This window comes from Oncorhynchus keta, unplaced genomic scaffold, assembly GCF_023373465.1.
Source record: "Oncorhynchus keta strain PuntledgeMale-10-30-2019 unplaced genomic scaffold, Oket_V2 Un_contig_1690_pilon_pilon, whole genome shotgun sequence".
Lineage (NCBI taxonomy): Eukaryota > Metazoa > Chordata > Actinopteri > Salmoniformes > Salmonidae > Oncorhynchus > Oncorhynchus keta.
The window spans coordinates 262118-284935 of NW_026280186.1; the positions used below are offsets into that span (position 1 = coordinate 262118).

General features: G+C 44.2%; 1 protein-coding gene and 1 long non-coding RNA gene across 6 annotated transcripts; one reads left to right on the top strand and one right to left on the bottom strand.

Moving 5' to 3' along the window:
* Positions 1-502: 502 nt before the first annotated feature.
* Positions 503-22326, bottom strand: LOC118364810 (NACHT, LRR and PYD domains-containing protein 12-like). Of its 5 annotated transcripts, none has more exons than XM_035746533.2 (10): positions 22283-22326; positions 17073-17262; positions 4345-6009; positions 3212-3559; positions 2677-2844; positions 2397-2567; positions 1957-2100; positions 1705-1878; positions 1248-1421; positions 503-951 (listed from the first exon to the last, which is right to left on the bottom strand). In XM_035746533.2, exons 2-10 carry the CDS (start codon positions 17222-17224, stop codon positions 939-941), a joined length of 3009 nt encoding a protein of 1002 aa, XP_035602426.1. In that variant the 5' UTR covers positions 17225-17262; positions 22283-22326; the 3' UTR covers positions 503-938. The 5 variants fall into 5 exon arrangements, with proteins under 5 accessions (XP_035602426.1, XP_035602424.1, XP_035602423.1 ...); XM_035746531.2 differs by lacking the exon at positions 22283-22326 and adding an exon at positions 18742-19081; XM_035746530.2 differs by lacking the exon at positions 22283-22326 and adding an exon at positions 17824-18114.
* Positions 19089-21953, top strand: LOC118364811 (uncharacterized). The gene is made up of 2 exons (XR_004821665.2): positions 19089-21081; positions 21189-21953. It is a non-coding gene; the product is annotated as an uncharacterized LOC118364811 (long non-coding RNA).
* Positions 22327-22818: the final 492 nt, after the last annotated feature.

A 22818-nucleotide genomic window follows, 5' to 3' on the forward strand; every position in this document is an offset into this window, starting at 1 on the left:
TTACAGATAAAATCGATTTTGTGTCAGAGGGAAAGTGCGTGCATTTTAGCATTTGGGTCACTTTTCAAAAGTTGGTCAAAGTTCCAAATACATTTTTTTTAACTAGCTACGTTTGTTGCTAGGTGCTGTTTGAAAACGAAGTTGCCAGGGTAGTCTGAAAAGTTGCTAAATCTAGCAACAAAATTCGCTAAATTGGCATCACTGCTCGGTTTCGCTTCCAGGCCAAACCTCTCTCGTTTCTCCTTCTTCTGTGATAAAGGCGGTCCGCAAACAAACGTTAAATGTGCATGCCACCACCTTCTGAGCAGGAGTTTGTGGTCAATCACAGTTTACAACATTAGCTCCCCATTTCTAAATCCTCTGACCCAATAAAGTATTTCTGAGTAAATGAAAAAGAGCCCCACTAACGTCTAATAGTACAGATTATTTTAATGAATGTTATATATTTTTTGTGAATGTTTTAATACTTATCAGAAATACATGTACAATATATAAAACATCGTAAAGGGCATCCTACTCTTTAAAATTCTTTATAATTCACTTTTTCAAGTTTAGGCACTTCTTTAAGTCTGTACAACGATCAATTCAGTCGTCTGAATGCAAATCCCAGTCTGTACAGCAATCAATTCAGTCGTCTGAATGCAAATCCCAGTCTGCACAGCGATCAATTCAGTCGTCTGAATGCAAATCCCAGCCTGCACAGCGATCAATTCAGTCGGCTGAATGCAAATCCCAGTCTGCACAGCGATCAATTCAGTTGTCTGAATGCAAATCCCAGCCTGTACAGCGATCAATTCAGTCGTCTGAATGCAAATCCCAGTCTGTGTCCGAGATAGTATCCTGTTCCCTTTAGAGTGAAGCACTTTTGACCGGAGCGAGTACAGAACTTGAGGATCGAGACGTCAAGAAGAACCCCATCAAGCGGGTCAAGACCTCTCTCAATCGTTGATTCTAGAACAAAGAATAGTATTACCACCATAGACATATAACACAACAAAATAATGTTCTCATTCCATCCCTATTCTAACAGAATTTTCCACTGAGTATCCACAGTATCCAATTATGAAAAGTTGACACACACACACACACACACACACACACACACACACACACACACACACACACACACACACACACACACACACACACACACATACAGGGATGGGGGAAAGTCAGTGAAGACCCAGAAAAGTCATTATAAATAAATCACTAACATCATTGTACGCTTTGATGGCACCAGGACTTACTCTAGAGTCTGTAGTTTGTAGCGTTGATTGTCCCTGATGTCAGAGAGAATTCTCAGTCCTTCTTCTCCCGTGTCGTTTCCCATCAGGCCCAGTTCTGTGATGCTGGAGTGGCTGGACTTCAGGGCTACGGCTAGGGAGGAGCAGCCCTTTACTGTGATCCCACAGCATCTCAGACTGGAGAGAGAGAGAGAGGGTGGAAAGAGAGAGAGGGTGAATGTGGGGAGAGAGATGGGGATAGAGAGAAAGAGAGTGGAGAAGGTCACCAGAGAGGGAGAAAAAACCTTCAATTTGTTTTGGTCAACAAGACGACATAAATTGTACGAGTGATTTATAAGTTAACAAATGACCAAGTCATTTTGTGAATATGCTTATAATAATTCATTGTTTGAAGAGCGTGCGGTGTGATATCATTGACCAAGCCATGAGCTTTATAACTCTCTCTAATGCTGTTACTTACAACAGTCTCTCCAGTGTACAACACCTGGACGTCAGTCCCATGTAGAGAGTCTTCACACCGCGGTCTCCCAGGTCGTTTCCAGAGAGATCCAGCTCTTTCAGGTCGGTGACGTTGGAGCTGAGAGCTTCAACCAGCTCCCCACAGCATTTCTCTGTCAGTTTACAGTCACTCACCCTAGGTGGGAAGAGGTAATTACATTGAGAAGGTTGTTCCCCCCCCCCCACACACACGTGCTAGGTTTGCAGAACTCACCTGAGGGTCTCAAGTGAAGACAAGCAGAACAAGACATCGGCCCAGTCATCCAAGTCGCCCAGATGGTTCCTGCTGATGTCCAGCTCTTTAAGGATAGAGTTGAAATGAAACCCTCTGACTAGGGTGATGCCACAGCTTGCCAAACTGGAGAGACAAGGGTAAAGAAAAAGAAACACTTCAATATTCAAGGTTCAAATACTATCTTTCAGAGACTTTAAGCGTTCCCTTCAGACTGCCTGGAGAGCTAGATGCGCGGACAGGGTTTGCACTTTTGCAACTATTCTATTGGTTCCATTGTGCCAAGGAAGGTCAATCAACCCAAGTCTGACAAGTATTTGAACTTATTTCAAATAGTATTTGAACCAAAGTCTGTCATCTTACATGGAGTAGGGGCTAGGGGAGATTGTCCCGTACACTCTTGGTGGGGTAAGCGAGCTTACATGAGTTTCTCCAGTTGACAGGCGGGCAGCCTGAAGGCTTTGCAGAGCATCTTGACCCCCTCGTCCTTCAGGTTATTGTTGCTCAGGTTGAGCTCCCTCAGACTGGGGATGTTCACCAGACACCTAAACATGTTCTCACAGCATTTCTCAGTGAGCTGACAACAGTACAACCTGGTGGTGGAGGGAAAATGTATGGTACATTTACTACAGTGAACATTCCACTTTAGAATCAGTGAGGTGGAATGTGTGAGTGTACTACAATACTCCAGGCAGTACTCACTCCAGTTTGTATATCTGGGTTGACTTCAGTATGTCCATGAGCATCTTCACCCCCCGGTCTCCCAGGTTGTTCATGCTGACGTCCAGCTCTCGCAGGTGTCTGGGGTTGTCTATCAGCAACACCGCCAGAGCGCGACTCAGCTCCAGGCCCAGCTTGCAGTTTGAGAGCCTAACGAAGATTATAATACTTTAGAAGACGTGGTACAGCGGTTAGTGCTGCGAACCCCAGCACAGATGTACAGCCTAGGCTACCAGAGTCGACATGAGTTTAAATCCGACCCACGCCATTCTGACTTGCAAACTCTCATAACTCTCCTGTCTCCTCTTCACTGTCCCATCTCAATAAAAATACATTATACCCTTAAATAATATATTTATGTAAATTAGTTTAGAAGATAAACTGTATTTCCTTATGAGGAGAACTTAATTTGCATCAAACCACAGGATAAACCCATAGGGGAACTGAATTCAATAATGTTACAATTGTGTACAAACATAATCAGAACGGGTTTCCTAGCCATTGACTCAATACTCACTTCAGGATCTGCAGTTTGCAATTGACAACCTTCAGTCCGTCAACGAGATGAAACACCCCCGATTCTCCCGGTTCGTTTCCGCTCAGATCCAGCTCTTGCAGGTGCGAGGGGTTGGATTTGAGAGCTTTGGCCAGAGCTGCAAAGCCATTCTGTTTCACCCTGCAGCCGGACAGTTTCAGTCTCTCCAGTCGGCAGTGTGGCTTGGCCAAGCCGGCCGCCAACAGCTGCACTCCTGAGTCCTTCAGCGTGTTGAAACTCAGGTTCAGAGTTTTCAGATTGGACACCTTTGAGGTGAGCGCCGAGGCCAGACATTCACAGGATTTCTCTGTTAGTTTGTGATATGACAGCCTGGTAAGAAGGAGGGTTAGGGAATAAAAAAGAACATTAAACCAACAGAACTGTGTAATGACCAGAAGACTGGTCTAACAAACCTGAATTACATCACAGGGAAGATAATTATCTTGTGTTATAGACATTTATTATTGGTAGTGTGCGCCAAAAGTTAGTGACACATTTTTTGTTTGTTCCGTACTTCAACACTTTGGATTTAGAATGATACAATGACTATGAATCTAAAGTGCAGGCGGTCGGCTTTACTTTAAGGGTGTTTTCAACCATAACGGGTGAACCGTTTAGAAATTACAGCACTTTTTGTACATAGTCCCCCCATTTTAAGGGACCAAAAGTATTGGGCGGAATTCACTTTTGTGACTTGACGTAGTCAACAGTGAAGTATTTGGTCCCATATTCATAGGACATAACTACATCAAGCTTGTGACTACAAATTGATTGGATGTATTTGCTGTCTGTTTTGGTTGTTTCAGATTATTTTGTGTCCAATAGAAATGCCTGGTAAATAATGTATTGTGTCATTTTGGAGTCACTTTCATTGTAAATAAGAATATAAAATGTTTCTAAATACAATCATTTTAGTCCTAGAAAATGGAGGAAATAGCCTATGTACAAAAAGTGCTGTAATTTCTAAACGGTTCACCCGATATGGATGAAAATGTTATTATATCACATCCAAAAGTGCTGGAGTACAGAGTCAAAACTACAACAAATGTGTCACTTTCCTAATACTTTTGGAGCTCACTGTAATAGCTGGTCTCGTTAAATGACCAGGTACATACGTGGCTGTCTGGGAAGCTTTGATCACTGGCAGCATCCTCAGAAGTTCCTCGTCTCCTCTCTTCTTTACTTCCAACCCAAGCATGTCTATTGGCCCAGACTCCGATGCCAATAACACAGCGGCCAGGTCAGACCAATGTGCACGTGGGTATTTGGCATCTGGGGGGATTCCCGTATTGAGAAAGCTGACACCATCAGTTTCTAAAGAGCTGTCACCCAGTTCCGTCAGGCAGTTCAGCAGGTTGAGGGTCCTCGGTGAAGCGGGATTCTCCATAACCTTCTTCTTGATATACTCTACCGCTTCCGTCAGTGTCTCCGACGAGTTGTAGCCGGCCTCTGCGATTGACTGGATGAAGTTCTGCGAGAAGCTGAGGAGGAACCGGAGGAAGAGGTCCAGCTTTCCGTTTTTGCTCTGCAAGGCCATGTCCACTGCTTTCCTCAGGTTTTCATCTGGGCTATTGCAGGATCGATTAAACCACATTGCGGCAAAGAACTCCTGAATGGTGGTATGCCCAAAGTAGTAGATCTTCTTTTGGTGCAGCCCAATATCCTCCCTGAAGATGGGTATGCTTACTTTTGCAAACTCTGACCCCTCATCACAGTTAATGTCGCACTCTTGTAGGTCTTCCCTGTAGAAAACCGTGTTGCCTTTCACCAACTGCTTAAAGGCTAGTTCCCCAAATTTAATAGCCATCTTCTGTGTATTCTGATTCTGTGTTTGCAACAGGGCGAGTAGGTCAGTGTACATTGGAGTCAGAGCTCCGGGGTCATATTCTTTATCGGATAGCCATGTCTGTCTAACGAGGACTGATGCAGAAATCGAACAGATAATAGGTATCTGGCACAAAACATAGAGGCTTTTTGAGCACTTCAAGTGGTGGATAATTGCATTGGCCTGGTCCGTGTGAATGGTTGCTCTCCTGAAGAACTCCTCTTTCTGAGAGTCCGTGAAGCCTTCGATTTCTGTCACTTCGTTGATGTACTGAAGAGGGATGTGATGGACTGCTTCAGGTCTAGAGGTAATCCATATGTTAGCGGCGGAGGGAAGAAGGTTACCGTTAATGAGGTTTGTCAGCAGTGCTGGCACGGAGGAGGGCTCTGTGACATCGGTCACTATCGGGCTGTTCTTGAAGTCGAGAGGACGTCGAAATTCATCCAGCCCGTCAAGAATGAACCCAACTCTGAAGTTCTCCAAGTTGTAAATTCCAGGTTCTTTCAATTCTGGGAAAAATTTGTAAAGAAGTTCAATCAGACTCAGTCTCTCCTTCAGCAAATTCAGCTCCCGGAAAGGAAGGGGAAATATGAGAGTACATTGCTGGTTTCCTTTTCCCTCTGCCCAGTTAAGAATAATCATCCGCACCTGGCTAGTTTTGCCAATACCAGAGACGCCCTTTGTCAGCGCTATTCTGACTCGCTCGTCGTCTAGTTCAGAATCAAAGTATAAGCCTAAGGGTGAGCATCTCCATTGGCGTCTCTTCCTGAATGTTGGCTTAATTTGAATGTACTCATGTTGGTTCACCTCTCCACTTTCACCAGGTGGATAGTGGAGATCACAATGAATATAAAATGGATGCTCAGTTTCCCCCCCTGGCGGACTTTGGTACTTTTTCTTCAGGGTGGCTTTGAGCTTATTGCTGAGTTTTACCACATTTGAGTCAGAGACATCCCTGTTAAATAGACAAAACAGTATATGTAATTTCTGAAGGGTTTTAACCATATTGTATGTTAACTGTATAGTCTATTATTGTGAGAGCACACCAGTTGACCCTCTTGAGCCTCTTTGTCACGGATCCCCCCGGTACTGCTGCTCATTCCGTTCACCAGGTCTACGTCAACGGCCTCCTCGGCATCGCTGAACTGGATTCATTACCACCAACCCCGGACTGTCTTGTCTCATTACGCACACCTGGTTCCCATTCCCCCTGATTAGTATGTGTATAAATGTGCCCTGTGTTCCCCACTGTCCTTGTCGGTTATTGTCCCATGTCCGTTGGTCTTGTAAGTGCTAAGTGCTACCTGTGCTATGTTGTATCGGCGTCCATGTTACGTGTTATTTTGCACTTGTTTTATGGGTTTCGTCCTGTGTATTATTTAGAGGTTTACACCTTACTCTTTAGTTAGGATAGAGAAATAAAAAACCCTATTACGTATTCCTGTGCTTGTCTCCTATACAGCGTGACAGAATAGCCAACCTATCTAAAAGGAGACAGCAGGAAAGACCGAGCTGACGACCATCGTAGAGACAGTTCAGCATCACAAGGAATGTCTCTCAAGACTCGGCAGCGCCACGGACAGCGTGCTGGCAACCATTCTGCGTTTGGAGGGCATTGTGCAGTCCCTCCAGTCTCCAGCACCGGATCCTGCACCAGCCCCCACAACACCACTACCTGCCTCCGTCCCATCTGAGCCGGTCCGCGGAATAGCCCTGTCCCTCTCGGAGCACTTTGATGGCGCTCCAGCGAGATGCAAGGGATTCCATCTGCAATGAGACCTGGCTGTCTCCGGGAGAGATAGGGTTGCCACCGTCATCTCGGCACTGACCGTACGGGCCCTGGACTGGGGTGCCACAGTCTGGGAAACGGGCAGAACCGAGGTCAAGTCCTGCGAGCGCTTCACCCTCCTCTTCCGCTCGGTGTTTGATCATCCTGTGGATGGCCAAGAAGGGGTTGACTGCCTACTCTGACTACGCCAGGGATCTAGGACCGCCTCGGAGTTCGCTCTGGAGTTCCGGAAAACATTGCGGCCTCCACCGGAGGGAAGGAGTGGCCTCTAGTCACTGTGTTCCGCAGCGGACCGCGGAAGGAGGTACAGATGGAGTTGTAATGCCGTGATGACAACCTGTCACTCGACCAGCTCATCCGCATGGCGATCCATTTGGACATCCTCCAGCGGTCCCGTCAAAGACCTGCATAGAATCGGGAGCCCATGGCTACACCTGCTCCGTGCCCAGAGCCGATGGAGGTGGGCTCTGCACGTTTGCCCGAGGCAGAGCGTAGGAGAAGGAGGAATCTGGGCCTCTGCTCCTATTGTGGAGAAAGGGGTCATTTCTCCCCGACCTACCCTCTATCCACCAATAGGCGAGGAAGTGTCAAGCCAGGGAATTCCCCTGCTCCGACCCAGGTAGGATGCAAGATCTCCCCTCCTTTTTTGTCAACTCAACCAGTGTGTTTTCCCATTAAATTCCCTGAATACCCTAGCCCCTCACTCCCGTTAGTTCTGATTGATTCCGGGGCTGCTGGGTATCTTTTAGATAGAGCACTGGCCACCGAATTACGCATTCCTTTGGTTTCCCCGACAATCACCCATTCCGGTTCAAGCCCTGGATAATTGTCCAATAGGGACAGGGCTCGTACATCACATCATTGTTCCCGTTTCTCTGCTGACAAATGACACTCATTTAGAACAGATCACCTTTTCGATTATAGACACCCCCACCCGCCCTGTTGTTTTAGGGGTCCCCTGGTTGAGTTGGCATAAACCTGTTATTTCCTGGTCCGAGAGGAGACTGCTGGGTTGGTCGCAGGAGTGTCATGGGAGGTGTCTCGCGGTGTCTGTCAACACCACTACGGTGGAAAGTCCGGACCACGCCCCCCGAGTGGAGTTACCGGAGGAATACCAGGATCTGCACACGCCTTCCTCCTCATTGCCCCTGGGACTGTCCCATTGACCTGCTCTCTGACGCAGCCCTCCCGAGAGCACACATCTATCCCCTCTCCTATGCGGAGACCGTGGCCATGGAGACCTACATACAGGAGAGCCTCCAGCAGGATTTTATCCGCCCCTCCACGTCACCAGCCTCCTCAAGCTTATTTTTTTGTTAAAAAGAAAGATGGGGAACTGCACCCCTGCATTGATTATCGAATACTGAATAAAGCCACCGTTAAGTTCAGCTATTCTTTACCCCTTATCCCAACCATCATCGAACAAATGCACAGGTACTTCACGAATCTGGACTTGAGGTGCGCCTACAATCTGGTGTGCATTTGTGCGGGCGACGAATGGAAAACGGCCTTTTCCATTACGAGCATCTCAAAATGCCTTTTGTCGTGTCTAATACTCGTTCAGTTTTCCAGGCCTTTATTAATGAAGTGTTTCAGGACATGCTGGGACGGGGCGCAAGGTTTATATAAACATTTTGGTCTATTCTGCTGACCGCACCCAGCATGTCTCGTTAGTCAAGTCTGTGCTGGGAAGACTGTTGGGGCATGATCTACAGCTGAAGTCGGAAGTTTACATACACCTTGGTTGGAGTCATTAAAAGTAGTTTTTCAACCACTCCACAAATTTCTTGTTAACAAACTATAGTTTTGGCAAGTCGTTTAGGACATCTACAATTGTTTACAGGCAGATTATTTCACTTATAATTCATTGTATCACAATTCCAATTGGTCAGAAGTTTACATACACTAAGTTGACTGTGCTTTTTAAAGAACTCAAAATAAAAACACTATTGACGAGAGAATCCAGCAAATAATGCCTTTTAATCAAAACAATAATGCATGCAGAACACACATGAATAAAGTGGCATGACCACTTTACTTTGAACTTTGAAATCTCACGTTCTCTGGCGTACACATAGATCCACAGTATTTGTTGGAATCGGAATGGAATGCTGCAGATAACTTGATTGAATGTTTAAAGTCTTATTAACAAAACAGAGGTGGTGTTTAAACACACTAATGCACCGTTTTGTAACAGCCTGTACGACGTACATCCGTATCTGACTATTCAGACTCATCTTCAGAGTCACAGTTCTGGCACACATAAATTACCTGGCCTGCGGTGCAAGCATCATGGGCCCATTTGAATCATCTCACACACTTCACCCATGTCTCATTTGGAAGGCTGTTTGAAAATGTTTCCACACAGACGAGGCAGAAGCACTCCTCTTCATCTGATGACTCTTCTACAATTTTGCTTTTTTTTAGCTACCTTGTTCTTTGCAGATCCAGATTTTGACTCAATCCCTTACTTCCCTTTCTTTGTGGGCTATACTCGGCCTCGTCTCAGGATGGTAAGTTGGTGGTTGAAGATCCCTCTAGTGGTGTGGGGGCTGTGCTTTGGCAAAGTGAGTGGGGTTATATCCTGCCTGTTTGGCCCTGTCTGGGGGATATCATCGGATGGGGCCACATTGTCTCCCGACCCCTTCAGTCTCAGCCTCCAGTATTTATGCTGCAGTAGTTTATGTCGGGGGGCTAGGGTCAGTCTGTTATATCTGGAGTATTTCTCCTGTTTTATCCGGTGTCCTGTATGAATTTAAGTATGCTCTCTATAATTCTCTCTCTCGGTGTAGCTGAGCCCTAGGACCATGCCTCAGGACTACCTGGCCTGATGACTCCTTGCTGTTCCCAGTCCACCTGGCCGAGCTGTTGGTCCAGTTTCAACTGTTCTGCCTGCAGCTATGGAATCCTGACCTGTTCACCGGACGTGCTACCTGTCTCAGACCTGCTGTTTTCAACTCTCTAGAGACAGCATGAGCGGTAGAGATACTCTGAATGATCGGCTATGAAAAGCCAACTGACATTTACTCATGGAGTTGGTAGTCCGCTGTCAGCAATGGCATTGTTGGGCAAGGGTGAGCTGGTGCTAGCATAAGAACTGGGCAGGTCTGTGTCTGAGCTTGTGCTAGGCAGGGCCAGAATGGTGCTGGGACTTGGCAGGTTGGTGCTGGGGCCTGGCATGGCTGGAATGGTGCTGGGACCTGGCAGGTTGGTACTGGGGCCTGGCAGGGCTGAAATGGTGCTGGGGCCTGGCAGGGCTGAAATGGTGCTGGGGCCTGGCAGGGCTGGAATGTCGCTGGGGCCTGGCAGGGCTGGAATTGTGCTAGGGCCTAGCAGGTTGGTGCTGGGGCCTGGCAGGGCTGGAATGTTGCTGGGGCCTGGCAGGGCAGGGTTGGTGCTGGGGCTTGGCAGGGCTGGAATAGTGCTGGGGCCTGGCAGGGCTGGAATAGTGTTGGGGCCTGGCAGGGTTGGGTTCTGAATGGGGTGATCTGTAAGGTAGGATGGCGCAAACTCGGTTTACAGAAATACAACAGGGATGTAAGGTTGTATCTCAGCCACCCTAAAGCCAGACTGAATGTTCAAGGGGGTTGCAGCCAGAGGATAGGGGATCGCCACAATCCCATGAATGTTATAATTTGACAGTGTCTTCCCGGGATTGTTCCTCATCCAGGCATCACACGCGGTGTTAATATGCCTCTTTGGCGGCCTGTAGACAGACCTGTCTAAGGGTTGAAGCCGATGCGAGCAATGGGGTTTGAATGACAGCATAATTATGCCATTTTCTTTGGCATAATTGAGTCCATCAATGGACAGATGAGACACTTGGTTTTGTCCAAAAGGAGTAAACAGGTCTTCTTCTTTGAGCACTTTGTATGCTTGACAATGTCTCAGGAAGTCAACAAAGTGCACATCTTTCATCCACCCAGAGGGATTTGTCCCCTCTTTAAGGAATACCTAGGATAGGATAAAGTAATCCTTCTCACCCCCTTAAAAGATTTAGATGCACTATTGTAAAGTGGCTGTTCCACTGGATGTCATAAGGTGAATGCACCAATTTGTAAGTCGCTCTGGATAAGAGCGTCTGCTAAATGACTTAAATGTAAATGTAAATGTTTGCTGCCAGGTGGCCCGTTGATCAGGACATGATCGCGGAAGTTGACACGGGGTGGATATAAAATACGGAGGTATACTATTCCCTGTGGCTGAGACAGCACAGGCCAGTGTGACGAGGGTTCCCCTTTCAGCGGAGGTCAGTGACCCTACTTATTTGAATCCAGATCTGCCTATCACCTTGTCAGGTTTATGTACAGTGGTCACCTCAGTTTCATCGACATTCCATATGTCTTCTGGTCCAAATTGATATCTTTGTATCACTTCTGCTACATTGTCGAAGAAAGCGTTAACATTTTCTCTGTTGAAGCTACTTGCCCTGGTAAGGCTAGTTGCCTCTGGCTTTCTCAGCGACGGCGTTGGGTGCCGCTTTAAGAAGCCTGTAAACCACTCCGAGCTGGCCTTTTCTTTTTCTGCCCACATTGGCGCGAACTTCAGCTGGTGTGCCGCAGCAAACTTCTGACCTCACTTGGCGAAAGACCAAAATAAATGTCAGCTGACCTAGTAATATACTGAACAATCTTCATCTCCAAATGAGGTGTAAAAAACCTGCCGTGGCTTTGACTAGCCAACCACTGTTGGCGCGGCTCTCTGATTTTCAACTTCTTCTCTGGTAACCTTTTGACAATACAGAGTCAGAGTACGGTAATTTATGTCAAGTTCCTTCGCTGTACTCCTGATTGATTTGTTCTGCAACTTCACCCTGCCTCACTGCCTTTAACATTATGGCAGGTGGTGTGCTGCCATTCTCTGTCTTTCTTTTATCATTTCCAACCATCTTTCTTTCCTTCCCCTCTTTCTTTCCTTCCTTCCTTTCTTCTTTCCCTCAAAAACCCATTTCCTCATTGAAATGACATATTCATTACAGGCTTATTACTCCCACTTCCATGTCTACTATCCTTGTTGCTACAATGCAGTTCATAACAACCACACAAAATTCATGACACTGTATGAAGTAGTGTGTGTGTGGATATACAGTACTGTCTCATTCAGTAGGCATGTAGTGTTAGTAGACACACACACACACACACACACACACACACACACACACACACAAACACACACACACACACGCCAGAGCCTGTCTTGTGTAGTCCAGGGATATGTCTGCTGCTCTAAACTACACGTGTATATATAATAATCCATTTACAGTAGTAACATGTAATACTATTATCAGAGCTGATTACACAATATCACAATGTTTTTTGAGCATGTTCTATACATCTATGTATACTGGGGCAAGACTTGACCCAAGGTCATTGAAACAACTTGCCCCAAACTGACATGTGTGCCAATGTTGGCTAAATCTCAAGGTTAGCTCAACAAAGGACTGCAGCTAAAGTATCTTGTCTCCTCTACTCCGTGCAAAACTAGAATTTTGAACATTCACACCTAATAAAGTTCATTGCATACAATGTAAAGTGACAATTTTTGACTTTTGAGGGGGGAATAAGAAACTTGTGCCCACCTCAGATTAGAGTGACCTTGACCACATGTGAACAGGAAGTTGAACAAAGAGCGTGTTGTCCCACCAAGTAGCTATTTGGTCTGTCTCTCCCATTATTGTACAGGTTCCCTCGCCACTTTCTCACACTCTCCCCGGACCTTTGCTCGTTTACATCATGCGTTTACATCATGCGTTTACATCATGTGTTTACATCATGCGTTTACATCATGCGTTTACATCATGCGTTTACATCATGCGTTTACATCATGCGTTTACATCATGCGTTTACATCATGCGTTTACATCATGCGTTTACATCGCTGACTTTTTTGCTCAGCGGGTTGAACTATTTGATTAGTGACTTTTAGGCCATTTAACAAACACGATGCTGTTGTTCATTTTGCTGGTGTCTACCCTTGGCTTTTACAATGTTGCCGATACATTTAGAGCCCGTTGCACTGTGAATGGGGAAATATATGATTGTTTCTCCCTCGAGTATTGTGAGAAACCCCACGCTTGCTCCGGAAATGCACATGAGAACTATGCACATTTCTCCTGAACAATATGGGAGATATGGGACTCATGCGCTTACATGTCAGGACTGTTCTCTTGGTACTTAACCATGTCTCTGGACTTCACACATCTCCTGAAATATGTGGCGTTAAAGACTATGGATTCTCGCGTCTAACTCCAAATGTTGTAACCCTCGATCTAGACTTGCCATTATCTTGCTGCTTCTATTGTCTGGAAATGTCCAGTCTAATCCAGGTCTTGACATCCCTGCCGAATTAAGTAGTCAGAGTGGCCTGAAGTTTTTGCATATGAATGTAAGAAGTCTTCTGCTGAAGCTTGATTTTGTGAATATATGGATAAAAACTGCCAACCCGGATGTATTTATGCTTTCTGAAACCTGGCTTAAAATATCTATTACCGACAAAAATATTGGCATAAATGGTTACAATGTTTTTCGTACAGATTGTAAATCGAAGGGTGGTGGTGTTGCTGTCTATGTAAAAGACAAGTTCTCTGTGGTCGTTTTGACTTCTGTTACTAAACCTAAGCAATTTGAACATCTGTCTTTGAACCTAAACCTTGGCTAATCTTTAAATATTGTTGTATCTTGTTGTTATATACCTCCATCTGCTACTGTTGGCTCTCTGGATTGTATTTTCAAATTGCTATCACAGAATGTCAACTCTGAGTTTGTCCTGATGGGTGATCTGAATCAGGACTGGCTAACATGAAGCTCTGATCAACTCAGAATTCTGTGCAATTACCTACAATCTCACTCAGATTGTCAACAGTGTAACTATGTTGAATATAAAATGTCCTCTGAAATCCTCTTTAATTGATTTGATCTTAACCAATAATCCTCATCGTTTAAATGCTTCTGGTATTTTTGCAAATGACATTAGTGATCACTGTGCTATTGCCTGTGTGAGAGATGGTAAAATTCCTAAGAAATCTCCACGTGTCATTACGAAAAGAAACTGAAAGCGGTTTGATATTCAAGGTTTTTTACATGAAGTATCTAGCATTGAATGGAATAGAATGGAATGAATCCCTGATGTTGAACTAGCCTTTTCTTACTTCCACAACACATTCCAGGATGTATGCAATAGGCCCCTTTAAAAAAAATCAGGATTAAGGGCAGAGAACCCTCGGTTTACTAAGGAACTTACAAAACCCATAAGGGAACAAAATGCTATCGGGCTAAAGCAAGAGGGACTGGTTTGGCAGATGATTGGATGGCTTTTAAACGTCTTCGAAATATGGGTGTGGCTATGATCCGTAAATTGAAAGCAGACCACTACCTGAAATCTACTTCACAAAATGTAAATAATCCATCCAAATTTTCGCAAGTAGTGAAAGGTTTGGAGTGCAGAAAAGATACACAGCTTCCTAAACAATTGTTGGTCGACACACAGATTGTAACTGGGAGAACCTCCATTCTGAAAGCCTTGAACCAGCATTTTTTAGATGCAGGCAGTTTATTTGAAAAGGTCAAAGGTATATTTGAGCCCCCTGTAAATGTACCTGACACCCCTGTACACTCCTTCACCAGGTTCTCCTTTCCATCCTTCTCTGTTTCAGAAGTGTGTTAAGCCCTAAAAGAAATTGATTTGAAAAAATCCCCTGGCCCTGATGAACTAGACCCCCAACACCTAGCCACAGACATCATTGCTCCCCCTTAACATGTATTTTTAACCCTACGCTTAATGTTAAGGAAATCCCCAAGTTATGGAAATCTGCTTTTGTACTGCCTCTCCTGAAAGGTGGAGATCCCTCGCTACTTGACAACTATTGACCCATATCAAAATGGTCTGTACTGTCAAAGGTACTGGAGTCCTTAGTTAGTAGGCAGCTAAAGACCTACTTCCAAGAAAACAACATCTTAAATGGAATGCAATCAGGTTTTAGGTCTGGCCACAGCACTGTTTCAGCAACATTGGAAGGTTTTAAATTACATCCACTGTGCTCTTAATAAGAAGTTACATTGTGTGTCTGTTTTTATTGATTTGTCGAAGGCTTTTGACACCGTGGACCATGCTGTGTTAGTGCAAAGGTTAAAATGTTGTGGAATTACTGGTCATGCTCTAGACTGGTTTATAAATTACCTATCAAATCATACACTATGTGTAATGGCGGATGGTTGTAAATCTGAGTCCATAGAGGTGTGCTCAGGTGTTCCGCAAGGTTCTATTTTGGGCCCACTGCTGTTCATTTTGTATATCAACAACATTGGATCTTATTGAAACAGCGGATGTAAATTTTTACGCAGATGATACTGTTCTTTATTCAAGTGGTAGTAGTTTATCTTTAGCTTTTGAAAATGCCCAAAGAGCATTTTACATCATACAACAGAATTTGTATGATTTAAAGTTGATTCTAAATTCGGGTAAAACAAAATGCATGGTATTTTCAAATGCCAGGCATGTTACCAATCATGTCATTGCTACATTGGCTGGACATACTATAGAGCAAGTTAAGGTGATAAGCTGAGCTTCACTGTGCATGTGGAGAACTTGATAAGGAAGCTCAAGCTGAAAATATTACCGGCATAAGGCTTGTTTTTCTTTTGAGGCCAGGAAGGACCTGGTACGATGTACATTACTGTCGATTTTAGTGATGTATATATATATATATATATATATATATATATATATATATATATATATATATATATATATATATATATGCAGGCCTCAGCCACTACCCTGAGAGCACTTGATTCAGTGTATCATGCAGCCCTCAGGTTCATTACAAATCAGAAATGTCTAACACATCATTGGCTGGTCGTCATTGACCTTGCGTAGGTGTAACAATGTAGCTTCCACTACTTCAAGGTCTCAGAGCGAGTGACGTCACCGATCGAAACGCTATTAGCGCGCACCACCGCTAACTAGCTAGCCATTTCACATCCGTTACACTCACCCCCCTTTTGACCTCCTCCTTTTCCGCAGCAAAAGGATCAACAGCATCAATGTAACAGTATAACTTTAGTCCGTCCCCTCGCCCATACCTGGGCTCGAACCAGGGACCCTCTGCACACATCAACAACAGTCACCCACGAAGCATCGTTACCCATCACTCCACAAAAGCCACGGCCATGGCAGAGCAAGGGGAACCACTACTTCAAGGTCTCAGAGCGAGTGACGTCACCGATCGAAACGCTATTAGCACGCACCACCGCTAACTAGCTAGCCATTTCACATCGGTCACATAGGATTAAACACTAGTATACACTGATTTATAAGGCCATATTGGGTAAAATGCCATTATATCTCTGTTCATTTTTAGTCAGGTCAGTAAATAAGTATCAATTACGGTCCCATTCTGATTTGCTTCTAACAGTACCAAAAATTAGAACAGGTCATGGTAGAAATAGTTTTAGTTACTTAGCACCGTGGTCCTGAAATTCTCTCCTGAACATTTTAAAATGTGATGATCCAGTTTAGTTGGTGGAGTTTAAACACTTGATCGATGTGTATATATCATAGAAGAGTGTAATTGTTTTTAGGCCAGCTGTTTTTAGTCAAGATGTTTGTGTTTTTAATGTACCGTAATATGTTATTGTTGTACTGTATGTGTGTTTATAGTTTTGTTTAATGTTGTGTTAGTGTATGTAAGTTGTTTTGTCTGAAACGTTGTTCCCCCTGCTGCTATTGGACCAGGACTCTCTTGGAAAAGAGATATTATCTCAATGAGAAAAAAAAACTGTATAAATAAAGGTAAAATAAAAATACAATTTTCATTTTTGAGATAGCGCCTCTAGTGCTGGAGGTACGAACAGTTTGACAACTTACCTCGCTCTCTCCTACCTGTGCATTGTTCCGGCTTTCGTGCTGCGTGTTTTGTGCACTTGTTATTACGGGTCTCATCCCGTGTATTTTTTAGAGGTTTAACCTCACTCTTTTGTTTGGGTTACATCCCTGTGTTTTTGTATAAGTGTTTGTTTTGGGCTTCGTCCCGATGCCTTTTCATGGCATGTTGTATTTTTGTGTGGAGTATTAAAAAACCCTATGACGTATTCCTTCACTCGTCTCCAATAATTTATACAATGTGACAATGCTTATATGAACATAAAATAGGCCTACTGTGTATTCTAAATGACACATTTTCCATAGGCTCATTTTGATCTTGTCCTCTGTTCAAATGACTAATTGTGTTACCTTGGTCCCGTCTGATGGTTCTCTCTCCCAGGGTGAAACATTTTCCTCAAATCAGGAGAGGCAGATGTCCTATGACTAAGGATTGTTTCCCTCCAAGGAGGAGGCAGGTATCTGTGAAGAGGGCAGTAAAGGCAGGCTACCCCGTCCCCCATGTGATGAAGAAAGGAAGATCCCACTACCAACCATAGACCTGTAACACAGATATTAGATATTGTCTTCCTAGCTGTATTAGCAATAGTGATGTGTGTATGGTGCTACAGTAATGCACTGGCAAGACTGCCTCAATTCAAAGTCTACTCACAGATTAGAAATGATTTGCTATTAAATCAATTCAGTTAAATAGGCTACCTAAAGAAGACACAAACTGACAAAAACACGGAGGACCTATCCATTTAGGCCCTATTATTTTTTCTTTGAATAAATTCGTTTAGAATCAGCTCAAAAACATAATTGCAAACACAAAACAGGGAGCTTTAACGGTACACGAATGCAGTGTAATCCCTGACCTTCAACACTAGCAATGTATTATGTAGAGGGGGGGGGGAATAATTTCAAATTATGTACACATCGTCAAAACACTGAACTCGCTTCCGCGTGTCTTTACATCCGTTCCTTGGTGCTGGGCTAGCCCACGAATAGACAGAAAATAACTAGCTAAAATACGGCATGCATTCATCCCATTGCAACTTTAGTAACTCGAATTTAATAGCAAACACATAATGCAATTCCATAGTTACTTTGATTGTCTCACTTTATTCTGGTCCATCACTGCGTCTCAGTAAATGTACGTGTTTTAAAATAGGTCGAGGAGGCAGCTTCTAACTCCTTTGCGGGTTTTGTCATCAAAAACAAAAGTGCTAAAAGTCAAGAACAGGGGCGCGTTCAGCAGGACACAACGTTTTGGAACATCCAGATAGACATATGCTATGTCGAACAAACATGCCTCTTCGATATTTACAATCATGAATGACGTTAATTTCTATCTGCAAGAACGACAAGAACGAGAACGTTTTGCAACTGAAGGCTGCCCTGTTCACACCCAGTACACATTTCTGAGGTTAGATCATTTTTGTCCACCATCAATTAGGTTAAATGTAATCTCAGACCAAATGTAGTTTAAACATAATATGGCCATGGAATTGTTACAAATTTCAATTTAAAAAACAACGCAGCAGCTACGTAATCTAACAAATTAAAAATATTTATGCTACTGCTGTTTAATGTATTCTGTGTAGCCTATTTTAACTGAATTTGTCAATCTTTGTTAGCTTATGCTAGGCCTGCTTGAACTTTGTGAGCTGGGGCTGACGAGTGAGAGGGGGGCTAATGACAGGTGAAAAGGGGGAAGGAGAAAAGAGTGGAAAGGGTATCTGGGAGGTGGTGATAACGTCTCATTTCAATTTCACATGTACGTTTTAGTCATCTATCAGATTCATTCATTCCTACTATAGTTCATTGGCACTTGCTTAACGTTATCATCTTTCCCTACCACCACACCTACTCCCCACTCCCCCTCCTCTCTCTCCTGCCCTCCTCCCCAATGACCAGAATTCTGCTCCAGACATGCATTTAGTCATGCATGAGTTATGATAGACAAAAAACTCTGTTATATAGTGTTATAATATAGGATAGTAAAACTGTAAGAAGCAAGGAAACTCAGTTGACTCACCTTTTATTTGTGATGAAGGTTTACCCACCTTTTTCCTACTACATCCATGACTTCAGATAGGCTGGCTAAGGTAAGTTTACAAGGCTACATTATCCTAGACGTGAAGGGAGCAGACGTCATAATAACTTCATAGAACTGTATAATTATAACACGTAAATGTATTAGCTATATAGGTTTAACTGTCATGAATAATAACTAATAAACTGGCTCTAAACTAGTGTGCATAAGTATTTCGTTTTGTAGTCGTAAACACTTAGGCTAATAATTAGTTTAATTATAATCTCTAAACTAAAGTGGGTCTGGGAATGGTAGCCTATATACATTTCACTCTGGCGACATCCTTTTGAGAAGAGCCTCCAGAGGGAAAAGAGAACGAGGTGACCTGGAAGCGGAAGCGGATGCGTGCGTAATTCATATGCTGCAGCAAGACCGCGAATTGAGGTGATAGAAGCGCTGATAACGCTACGAGATATGGATGGAATGGAGTCAGGTGGAGGGGAGGAACTTGATCCTGAGATCGACTATGATGATGAATGGGGTGAATTATTCAATAGATTACGATGCTGGCTGCGATTCTGATTATGAGCCTGATCTGCTTCAGCTTCGGCGCAAGAGAGCCCGAACGATGCCCACCGTGCAGGTGTCAACAACTCAGATGGAGCGAGAGGAGAAGGGGAAGGACGGCACGGTTTGGATAAAACAGCGAGTTGACAACGCTACAGGTCGATTATCAGCACAGAATGGCACCCCATTGGAATGTGACATGCAGTATGATGTTGCAGCACATCAAGGACTGCTGTAGCTGAGGCGCACCAGGCGAAAGGAGACACCGTGGGACATGTCTGTGGATAAACTGGAAGCGTTCATTACGCTCCTATAGGTCCGAGCAACACAGTCTCACAGTCAATTCGTGCATATATGTACAAAATGCATTTCAGCAAATTTCGTGCGTTTTTGTGCGTTTTTACTGCCTTCATTCGTGAGAAAAGACACGAATTTATGTGCTTCTTAATTCGTGCGAAAAGACACAAATTAACCAGTAGGTTACACACAAGCCTTTTCAACAACCATATAGAAGCTATAGTTTATATTTAATTTTTGTTCTTAAACTCGATGTAGGATCAGGCAAAATCCTTATGCAGGTTTGGTCCTCGGTTGGTTGCCATGTGTCCATATCGAGTGGTGTGGTCATGATGTCTAGGTCCGCTTGTCAACGGATGTGGAAAGCATAGTGCAACCTAGGAGTTTGGTTTCTAGTTTTGAGTCGGTTGATCCACTTCCATCTCTGACTCGTGGAAACCGGAGGGGGAAGGGAGGGGGTGCACTCCACACATATGCGCTTAGGCCGGAGGGGTCCGGGCGCGGACGGCCAAAGTTCCAGTTGGAGTTAGGGTTAGGTATAGTTAGTAGAATGGTTAAGGTTAGGGTTAAGGTTAGGGTAAGGTATAGTCGCGTATATGGTTGTTGCAAAGGCTTGTGTGCCTACTGGTTAAATTCATGTCTTTTCGCACGAATTAAGTAGCACATAAATTCGTGTATTTTCGAACGAATTGAACCACACAAAAATGCACAAAAACGCACGAAATCTGCTGAAATACATTTTGTACATATATGTGCGACTTGAATGTGAGGCTGGGCTGGTCCGAGGACTGTACGGCGGAATGAACACGCCTTTGGAGAGCTCCTGGAACGAAAAATATGGGTTGATGCCACGGAACCGCTTCAGAGAGATCATGCGATAGCAAGAGAGACCAGACGCATGCGCCTGGAAACCCTGGTATCAGAAGTGTGGGGAACGTTTGTTCAGAACTGTGTTTCCTCTTACAAACCTGAAGTTAACATTACCGTTGAGGAGTAATGGTTCCCGCAAACGCTAAGTGCAACTTTACGCAGTACATCCCCAACAAGCAAGACAAGTGGGGCATGAAGTTTCGGTTGGCAGCTGACGTCGACAGCAAGTACGTGCTGAATGTCTTTCCATATCTGGGGAAAGATGCATCTTAGCGTCCTGGAAATGTGGTGATGAGGACGGTAAGAACCTTACCTTGGCGAGGGTAGGAAAGTAAACACAGACGAGATCTTCACATCACTTCCATTGGCACATAAATTGATTGACAAGAACACAAGCCCGGGGGGGAGCTGCCTCCATCTGCATGCAACCAGTCACAAGCAGAGCTGTTATCCACAGCGGTGCTGAAGCACGACAAAGCAACACTTACGGTTTACAGATGTAAGCCACGAGAGAACGTCTGTATCCTGAGTACTATGCATCTGACAGTTGCCATTGGCGGTGAAACACAAAGAGAACCAGAGACCCTGACGACCTAAAACAACACACAGGTATGTCATAACGTTAGGCTATTAGCATCTTGGCATACAGCTGCCATGCACGGTGCTCTTCTGTTGTACAAAACAATTCTAAGGTATTGTATTGTATTCTATTCCAGGTTGGTGTGGATACGATGGTCAGACAGTTCGTGGTGAAAGGGGGGTACTCGCCGCTGGCCGGTTGCAGTATTCTACAACCTGCTTGGCCTGGCTGCTATCAACGCGCACGTTTTGTTCACCCTGTGCACTAGTAAGACAATCGCGAGGAGAGATTTCATCATGCAGTTGGCATTGGCGCTTCGTGAGAACCACATGAGCGCCAGGGGCAAGGCAGCAGCGCACGACGTGCCAAATGACGCACCACCGCTCTTCCGAGAAGAAGAGACAGTGAACGGATGCGCACGGAAAGAAAACTGCGACTTCTGCGGGAAGGAATTTGTCTGCGGAAAGTGCTCATTCCAGAATAAAGATTTGTCGAAGATTTGTGTTGAATGTCATGCCATGTTACTGTAAGAGATTCTTCTGTTTAACGGAATAACTGCTGCTAAGCGTAAAGGCGCACGTGCCCGAGAGAGGACACAATGACTGACACCAGTACAGGCTGTTTATATGACTGACACTTGTTATATGCTTGATATGTTATTTTATAATACCGTTATCGTTTTACATTTGCTCGTTGTACACTCCATTGAGATGACTCTCGACCCATTTAGCCCTATTGACAGTGCGAATTTTGGAACACCTATAAGCCTACTAGGTTGACCACTTAGTCTAACATAAGAGCGGATGTTATAAAAAGATGCTTCTACATTCAATTACAGTTAATGTGATTTCTGTATCGTTCTTTTCGCTAAAATCTACATATAAAATGGAATTACCATTTACATGTTGGTGTTTCTTTCCCTCAATTAAAACAGAACAACCTAGACTATTATAAAGGTCTAAAACTCTTAAATGTTGTCAAGCAGCATGACCTATAACAGGGTCACCAGAAAACGTGTGGAGAGGCGACATTTGCCGCAGCGCATTTCAATATTTTGGTTTAGTTTATTCAAATACAGTATAGTCCATTTTGTTTGTGAGAAAATGTGAATGGGATTTACCTCTTTACCTCAATCAGCCTGACTAACCGTGTCTGTATGTAGCCTCGCTACTTTTATAGCCTCGCCACTGTATATAGCCTGTCTTTTTACTGTTTTATTTCTTTACTTACCAATTGTTCACCTAATACCTTTTTTTTGCACTATTGGTTAGAGCCCGTAAGTAAGCATTTCACTGTAAAGTCTACGCCTGTTGTATTCGGCGCACGTGACAAATACACGTTGATTAGATTTTTTTCAGGAATGAAAAAAACAAAACAAAATCATGTGACCTGATTAGAAGAACTCGGTTCCTATCATAGCCCAGATGAAACCTTTTTAGATTCATGACGTCAGACGTTCCAGAGTTTTACCTGGTTAGGTTCGCAAATCAGGAAAAACTATGGGCCCCATATGTTTTTTCCCCCCACCACCCCACTCTGGGTCCTGCGGTGACGCCTCTGGTATAGGCTACCTAGGCTAAGCTGTTAGAACACAGTGCAGGATTTGGTGGATGCCAGACACAGAGAGAGGCTAGAGGCTCAGAGATATGGGATAAGTCATGATGTATCATATGCAGAGGCTGTGAAACAGATTGGTAGAACTACAGGGCAGACTGATGGAGGTTACATGGATGTTCCTGTAGTAAGTGGACCGAGTGTCAGGGCTG

Coding starts and splice junctions, on each gene's coding strand:
- LOC118364810 (XM_035746533.2), bottom strand. CDS start 17,224: ATGGGGGACGGGGTAGCCTGCCTTTACTGCCCTCTTCACAGATACCTG. Junction 2,845..3,211: donor TGCAAACTGCAGATCCTGAA/GTGAGTATTGAG, acceptor AATCTTCGTTAG/GCTCTCAAACTGCAAGCTGG. Junction 1,879..1,956: donor TCTTCACTTGAGACCCTCAG/GTGAGTTCTGCA, acceptor CTTCCCACCTAG/GGTGAGTGACTGTAAACTGA.